General features: G+C 50.7%; 2 protein-coding genes and 1 non-coding gene across 3 annotated transcripts; all 3 read left to right on the top strand.

Annotated features, from left to right (window-relative positions):
- Positions 1-4,120: 4,120 nt before the first annotated feature.
- B0T23DRAFT_203160 (serine/threonine-protein phosphatase PP-Z) lies at positions 4,121-6,042 on the top strand. Its single transcript, XM_062833419.1, has 3 exons — positions 4,121-5,727; positions 5,782-5,934; positions 5,990-6,042. Exons 1-3 carry the CDS (start codon positions 4,315-4,317, stop codon positions 6,017-6,019), a joined length of 1,596 nt encoding a protein of 531 aa, XP_062691208.1. The 5' UTR covers positions 4,121-4,314; the 3' UTR covers positions 6,020-6,042.
- A 494-nt stretch (positions 6,043-6,536) lies between these two features.
- B0T23DRAFT_203155 (uncharacterized protein) lies at positions 6,537-7,128 on the top strand. The gene has a single exon (XM_062833418.1). The coding sequence runs from the start codon at positions 6,641-6,643 to the stop codon at positions 7,016-7,018; it is 378 nt and encodes a 125-aa protein (XP_062691207.1). The 5' UTR covers positions 6,537-6,640; the 3' UTR covers positions 7,019-7,128.
- A 405-nt stretch (positions 7,129-7,533) lies between these two features.
- B0T23DRAFT_t276 lies at positions 7,534-7,605 on the top strand. The gene has a single exon. It is a non-coding gene; the product is annotated as a tRNA-Arg (tRNA).
- Positions 7,606-7,911: the final 306 nt, after the last annotated feature.

Genomic DNA, 7,911 nt, shown 5'->3' with positions numbered 1-7,911 from the left:
ACGTTGGGTCCCAAGGTTTTGATTGAAATCAGATGCCACAGTTGCATCGCAGAGCTCTGTGTAGTACGCAGCTAGCCTGTAGCGGCAGCCAGCGGCAGCGGCAGCGGCACCCGTTCCGCTATCACATTCACATTCACAGAAAGGCACAATGACCCAAGTGAAACAAGGGAAGTTCAGAAGGATGGATGTGATGGGAGGGAACGACGGGACGGAATCTGAAAATCACGCGACCACCCTTTTCTTGACCTCGGGCAAGCAAATCGGCCTCACCCGCGCGATCAGGAACGGGATGGCAGCAGCCAGCACGGTTGTTGTAGGTATGTAATATGTAATGTTCTTTCGTCTTGTCTTGAAGAAGGTTGGATGGAAGAACTGTGAAGTTGTCGATCCCCCATGTTCATCCATGGAAGCGACTACAGATCATCTTCCCTTTCCCTGGACATGTGCATATGCTTGATGCCGGATTCCCCCCCCATTCTTTTCCCCCTTCTCGTGTTTCCCCGCGGAAAAAAAAACCATTGATACATGCACCAAAGAACTGAATCTCGTGAGCATCGATGTGCATGTTGTAACCCAACCACTGGACTATGAGGGTACAGGATATGATATTCCAGACTTATTAATCCTGATGGGAAAACAAAAAAAAATGGACTAGCCTCCCCTGACATTCCCCGTCTAGGCAAGTTCATGGAAGCATTCGCCAGTCCACACTCATCAACATTGGCAAATTAAGTATTGCAACCCTCTTTTATCCAAACCAGGTATTCCATATCACATGCATGAATCAAGAGTCCGCATATTTTTACATGTTCTGCATTTGCGACGACGACGACTCCGACGACGACGATGATGATGATGATGATGATTTGACCATTACCAGAGCCCAACCATCACCAGGGGGCCCCGCCGTTAGGCACCGCGAATGTGCTAACCGGCGAGCATGGCCCGGTATCCCCGGCGGCCCGGCCCCTACACTACCTACCTACTCGACTGTTGTATCAACGTGGAACAAAACAAGAAAAAAGAAATGATATTCTGACAGCCCTTGGTTAGGTGGACTACTTACTAGTGTTCGTCTAGGTCCCAGATCAGGTCTGTTGGTGATTTAAATTTCCAGTTCAGATGAGCGCTTGAAAGATGAACGAAATGAAAACCTGGGTACAGTATCAAAAAATACGCGAGCAGCTGAGGTATCTAAGAAACAAAACATACCTGCTTTGGGGAAAATGCGAAAGAAGGAAACAAAGAAACATGTGTAATAATTGGGTTCACGTCAACGAGATATCATAACGAGAGAAACGAAGAAGAAGAAAAAGACGACGACTCCTCGTTTCAGCTGTATCCGTGCACGACTGGCACAGACAGAGAGCCTCAAGGGAACTCGTTGTTTGTTTTTGTTGCGTTTTGTCTTGCTTTACCTATGCTTTCGAACCTGGAAGGCTTTGTTCGAATCACCCGCCTTGTATCAGATCTGGAGAACGTCCCTCGTATCTGTCGATTCTGTGTCCCGCGGGACTGTGAAACTCCAACCTGGAACTGGAAACATTCAAACATCCGTCGTTCACAACGACGACGGAACACGAGTGAAACGAACACTTTTCAATTTCAGGCTGTTAACATTCCAAAAGAAACGCCCCACTTCTTTCCAACCACGCAGCATCCACCGTTGGGCTCCCCGGGCTCCCTAGCTCCTCCAAAATGGAAGGCAGTGAGTCTCGCACATTGACTTCCAGCCGTGACCGGGCACCGGGCGCTGCGACAGGGCACTGGGGCTGCAGGCATTGTCGCTCGCTGCCGTGCACTGCACTCCGCATTCACCTCTGCAATGAACTGAAGCAAAACCAAGCACGTGCTCTTTGTCCTTCCCGTCTTGAGCCTCTTCTACATTACTAGGTAGGTAGGTCGGGCATGTCAACCTACGCGCTCTACCTATCACGTCTTGGATCCCTACCTACGTAGGCAGCTATCCCGAGATTATTTATTGTGGACATTTGAGCTCTGGTTGAAAACATTTGTGGACAGAGAGAGGTAGGAGGTCTAGGCCATCCGACGGACTTTTGTTGTGCACCGCAGGCAGGCAGGCAGTCATTGTTCCTGTCAGCTAGCTACTAGGTACCTGCCAGCGGGGCACACCCGCTGTGACTGCAACTCTGCTGCGGGCGTACCTGACAGAGGGGACAACGTGACAACTGACCCGGGAACCCTTTCATGAACCTTTCCTTTCCATTTCCACTTTGGGATATCATTACGCAGTGGGTATATACCGAGAAGTGGTAGGTAACGTAACGAACCTTTTCTGGGAAGGACAAGTTATGCCATAGCAAGCCGGATTGCCCGATTCATGAGTGCCTTTCGGCGAGACCTAACCAAATCTGTTTCCGTTTCAGTGTTGCTCTTTCTTTTCAAACGACCTTATGACCCAAGGTATATCCGGTCCCGAATGAGACATCTCTAAACAAGCCCGCCTCGAGGTTACTTCTATGTCCCTGATGCCCTGCGTGTGTAGTGCTGTAATATACGCCCGCATTACAATACATTACACGTCTAGCGCTGGCCAGCATCTGCCGCTGATCCTCGTTCTCCGCCGACCGCTGACCCGCCGACCCGCCGACCCGCCGACCCGCTATCGTCATACAGTCTTTTTCATGAGTCTTCCCACTCTTCCACTCACTCACCCTTTCCACATCTGTCTGCTCTTCCCGTCTGCACTTCCTCCGTCGCATTCTAACATTGTCGGGAATTTGGACGCCGACAGAGGAAGAAAAAAGAAAAAAAAAGAGAAGGACATCCAATCCAATCAGCCTTCCGAGTCTGTCGTGCAGGTTTCTGACCCTACATCCAATCTACCTACCTAGAGGTACCTACCTATCTGTTCCGGGTCAGACCCTTAATCGGTCATCATCTCATCATCATCGTCGCCGTCGTCGTCGCCGCCGCCGCCGCCGCCGCGTCTTTACCTTTTACTACTCTAGTCTAGGAAATTTGGAACTAAAAAAAGGAACACGTTGCGAGACACCACTATCGTCGCTGGTCTCCCTTCCGCTTTCTTTTCCACTACTAGGTTGTTATCCATCTCCTCGGGCAGACTTCTCCTCCAGCGGGCAGTCTAGGTTCGCCCCCAGACGGACAGATCCAGCGAATCCAGGGCCCCAGGCACACCGTCGACTATAATTCGCCATTCGCCTGCATCCGCTGCCAGAGTCGAGCCAGGCTGTGTGCCAACTCGATCCCACTTTGGTCGATTCAGCACTCCAACCCCCGACCACACACACACACTCACACAACACCCACACAAACCACACGAAACGACCACACGACGCAACGCACCCACGAACGCCGTCGCGCTGCACACTTTCCTACTAGCAAGACTCGGTTTCAATTCCGACTTCCCCCTCGCCAAGTTCTTTCCCAACAACAACAACAACAACAACAACGGTTAATCAACGACGATAGCGCGACCTCCTCCAGTCCAGTCCACCATTCGATCCTGATCCTCCATCTGCCAATCCTTTCCGACTTTGGCAGTTTCTCAGACTGGACAAGGTCTCCGGGTCTGTCTGTTGCTGGGCCTTGACTTCTGTCCTTCGCAAGTACGTTTAACCCAAACCAACCTAACCTAAACAAGAAAAAAAAAAAAAAAAAAGTCCCCTTTCCCTTCCTTCCCTTTCATCCATCCCACCCCCGCATTCATTGTTTCCCCTCTTCTTCCTAATCATCACTCCATCATTTTATTTTTCTTCCTCCATCGCCGCGCCCTCGTTTCCGTAACCTCACCTGCGTCCACGCCGCCCACCTACGCAACACTCTCGCTTTTGCTTGTATGACATCAACGCCTTCCTGTTAATATGCAACGCTGACCGTCTAACCCTATCATCGCTTCCAGACCTTCCGACTCTTCCGCTCTCTCCTCCGTATTCTATTCCCATTGCGGACGACCCCCGCAATATAGCCTAACGCCGAGGCCGTTCGCAACCTGGGACGACTCGTTGTGGCTCGCCAGCCAAAATCACGTCTCAACGCTTACCACGTCCGTTCCGAGTCCCGCTAGTGTCAACAAAAACGGAGAAATCATCAGGACGTTCTTCTTCCGCCGCCGCCCATCTGCTTTCCTGTCTCGATAGACTCTATCACCCTCCCTAGTACTCTGGGGCGCCCACGAAAACAACTCCATCGATTCTAGACGGGTGCAGCGGTAGGCTGTGTGGGCATTCAAAGGCGACTCTGCCGGAACCACAAACCTGACACGCGCACACCGTCCAGCCCCTATTCTTTCTCCTTTCCAGAGCTAACACCACGTTCTGACACTGAGAAATCATGGGCAACTCATCCTCCAAAGATGCGGGGGCATCTTCCAGGAACCGAGGCGATGACGACCTCAAGTCCTACCCTTCCTTTAGCAAATCCGACACCAAGGACTCCTCGCGCTCTTTTCGCGGACTCCGCTCCAAAATCCCCGGCGGAAGCAAGACGGACAGCCCCCGGAACTCAACCATCCTCTCCAGCGAGGAAGTCGCTGAGAAAATGAACGCTCTGAGTGGAAAGAATGGCAGGCCGTCGGTGCATACGCGGCCAAGCCGCAGAGACATGTCGCCATCGCCCGCCTCCCCCTCGACATCTTCTCCCTCGTCACCTTCGCTCGATACCGCAACGCTAGCGTCTCCGACCGGTGAACCCCTACCTCCTCCGTCGCCGGTTCACAATGCTACAGGCGGCCACCACGATGTCCGCGCCGCTCAGGAAAGTGGAGAAGTTGACCACATTTCCGACCAACCGCCCTCTGGAGGTGGCGGAGCCAACTCCAACCAACAGCCTGGCCAGTCTATCCTCGTGAAGCGCGAAAACACCATCAACCCTGTCTACGATACCCCCAACCAGGATCCTCAGAATGAGCAAGCAGTTTCCGGTGTTGCCATGAGCGACATCAAGGATATCGATCTCGATGATTTTATTAAGCGACTGTTGGATGCCGCCTATGCTGGAAAGGTCACCAAGAGCGTCTGCCTCAAGAATGCCGAGATTGTGGCCATTTGCCACCGCGCCCGGGAGTTGTTCCTTTCTCAGCCGGCCCTTCTGGAACTGGATGCGCCCGTCAAAATTGTCGGCGATGTTCACGGCCAGTACACTGACCTCATTCGCATGTTTGAAATGTGCGGCTTCCCTCCAAACTCCAACTACTTGTTCCTCGGCGATTACGTCGATCGCGGAAAGCAGTCGCTCGAGACCATCCTGCTCCTGATGTGCTACAAGCTCAAGTACCCCGAAAACTTTTTCTTGCTCCGCGGCAACCACGAATGCGCCAACGTTACCCGGGTTTACGGTTTCTACGATGAGTGCAAGCGCAGGTGCAATGTCAAGATCTGGAAGACTTTTGTCGACACCTTCAACTGCCTCCCTATTGCTGCTATCGTTGCTGGTAAGATCTTCTGCGTTCACGGCGGTCTTTCGCCCGCTCTTGGCCACATGGACGATATCCGCAACATTGCGCGCCCCACCGACGTTCCCGACTACGGACTGCTCAACGATCTCCTCTGGTCTGATCCAGCCGACATGGATCAGGACTGGGAGGCGAACGAACGAGGTGTCAGTTACTGTTTCGGGAAGAAGGTTATCTCGGACTTCCTCGCCACTCATGACTTTGATCTGGTTTGCCGTGCACACATGGTTGTTGAGGATGGCTATGAGTTTTACACTGATCGCATTCTTGTTACTATTTTCAGTGCTCCTAACGTAAGTTGTGTCACTTTCGGATCCATATGTAACATTTCACTGACTTGGTAACAGTATTGCGGCGAGTTTGATAACTGGGGAGCTGTCATGGCTGTTTCTACCGAGCTTCTCTGCAGCTTCGAACTACTCAAGCCACTTGATTCCGCTGCTCTTAAGACACACATCAAGAAGGGTAGACACCGCCGTAACAACATGCTCAACAGTCCTGTAAGTTTACCCAACTGTTTGGTCTCATTGGGTGCTTGTACTGATAGTTTCGTAGCCCGCCCACTTCAATCCCCAGAGTGTCTGAGCCATACTCGCACTGCTTCTGCACGCTGGCCAAAGCCATGTGCCGCTCAGCTGTGCAGAAGTTCTTTCCTTTTCCTCACCGGTCGACGGTTTCTCACAAGATTGCATACCGATCGGACGGAATTCCGATGCGGGTTCATCTGCTGTCGAGCAAATAAGCATTTGCCAAGTCTTGGGCGACGGTTGCACGACGCACAAATACGCATAACAAAGTCGCTAAATCGCCGCGGCCGCTCAAAAAAGAGACATACGGGGAACACTCTGCAATACATAGTCGTGTCGAGCACCGTCACACAACACGGTTCTTTTTCTTGCGGGGTACATGGGGAGAAGCCGGGGCAGTCAGCCAACTGGGCTGTGAGACGACGACGTGAACCCGCACCCCGAAAGGGTTCCCAACTGGAGTTGTGCATAACGAACTAGGCGATATATCTCTGCTCATATTCTGTCCACAAAAGCGAATATCTCTGCTCCGTTATACTACTACTTGCGTTTTGTTTGAGAAAGCCATGGCGAAACAAGATCCAACACCGAGCCGGGCTGTTGTTACAGTCTTGCCCAGAGTCTGCACCGTCAAGGAGAAGATGGGAAAAGCCGCAATGGGGGGTGTCGCGCTGTGCTGATGTGTTGTTGGTCTACGCTCTGGGGTGATAGCCGGGCAGGCAACACACGAAATCTGCCCGTATTACCCTTTGTCAGGGAAGGAGCAGGGCTAGGTTCGCGGTGTCGGAAAGCTCCCAGGCTCGCTGTGCCGGTTTTGTACGATGGAAATTCTCGTTTCTGGCTTGTTTGCTTGACTTGCGTTCTGTTTCTCTCATGTCGATTTTATTCCGTCGGTGCAGGAGTTCATTGTCTTTTTTTTTTTTATTTTTTTTTATCGTATCTCCCCTCGTTTTCGCATTCTTTTTTTTTTTTTTATTTGGTTTTGTTCTACTCTTTAACTTTGATGGGTGTTGATGAGCTTTTCATTCGGCTCATGGATGGACGTGGGATGGGATGAAAGGACGACAAGTCAGGTTTTTCCAACGTGGGAGTTAGAGTTGTGGAGGAATCCGTGAATACAACTGACTGACTGAGTGACTGGGTCGACACTTGGTATTACTGTATGTGTATGGTTGATGGACTCAGAATCATCATGAAGAAGGTGGTAGTACCTGACACGGTAGTAGTGTCGAGTCGTGGAGACGGAGAGGGCGCTGCGATGCGATGCGATGCGATGCTATGCGACGCGATGTTGATGCAGTGTTATCGGATTGCGATCGATGTTTGAGATGCAGAGTACTAGGTATGTAGGAGCGAGTAAGAAGAGATCCAAAACATGAAAGGGAATTCCCCACTCAATTTTATAGCGGTTGACGTCACGGTAGAATTCAGTTGCTTGGTGAAGATGGTCTTGTTTTTTGGCATTTGTGATGTGGAATGAATGGTGTTGAGTCAACTGATGTAAAGCAGACAGCGCCAGACCTAATTACATAGGTTGAAATATTGATATTCAAGGTATAGATATACAATTAAGGTCCGCTGGCTCAATGGCAGAGCGTCTGACTACGAATCAGGAGGTTCCAGGTTCGACCCCTGGGTGGATCGAATTTTTTTTTTTGCACTTTTTTTTTCCATCTTTCCTTTCCATCTGTCTACCCACCTCCTCCTTTGTCTCTCCTCTGTTTTTTTTTTTTTTTTTTTTTTTTTTCTTTTTCTTTTATATTTGTTTTCTTTTGCGATTCAAAGACTGTGTAACTGTACATGGCAAATATGAATGCAGATTGCATGCAGGAGATAGTTTGAGCGGGTAGTTGTCGGTCGAGGCACAAAAGTGATCTTACCAAGGTTATTTCGAACTTTGTCTCTGAGTCTTTAAGCGAGAGCTGTTTGTAGATCTGGCATGTAGACTGG

Source organism: Neurospora hispaniola (genome assembly GCF_033458365.1).
Source record: "Neurospora hispaniola strain FGSC 10403 chromosome Unknown B0T23scaffold_6, whole genome shotgun sequence".
Taxonomy (NCBI): Eukaryota; Fungi; Ascomycota; class Sordariomycetes; order Sordariales; family Sordariaceae; genus Neurospora; species Neurospora hispaniola.
Note: the sequence above shows the minus strand (reverse complement) of the source record. Positions and strands in the feature narration are given on the sequence as shown.

Coding starts and splice junctions, on each gene's coding strand:
- B0T23DRAFT_203155 (XM_062833418.1), top strand. CDS start 6,641: ATGTGTTGTTGGTCTACGCTCTGGGGTGATAGCCGGGCAGGCAACACA.
- B0T23DRAFT_203160 (XM_062833419.1), top strand. CDS start 4,315: ATGGGCAACTCATCCTCCAAAGATGCGGGGGCATCTTCCAGGAACCGA. Junction 5,728..5,781: donor CTATTTTCAGTGCTCCTAAC/GTAAGTTGTGTC, acceptor ACTTGGTAACAG/TATTGCGGCGAGTTTGATAA. Junction 5,935..5,989: donor ACAACATGCTCAACAGTCCT/GTAAGTTTACCC, acceptor ATAGTTTCGTAG/CCCGCCCACTTCAATCCCCA.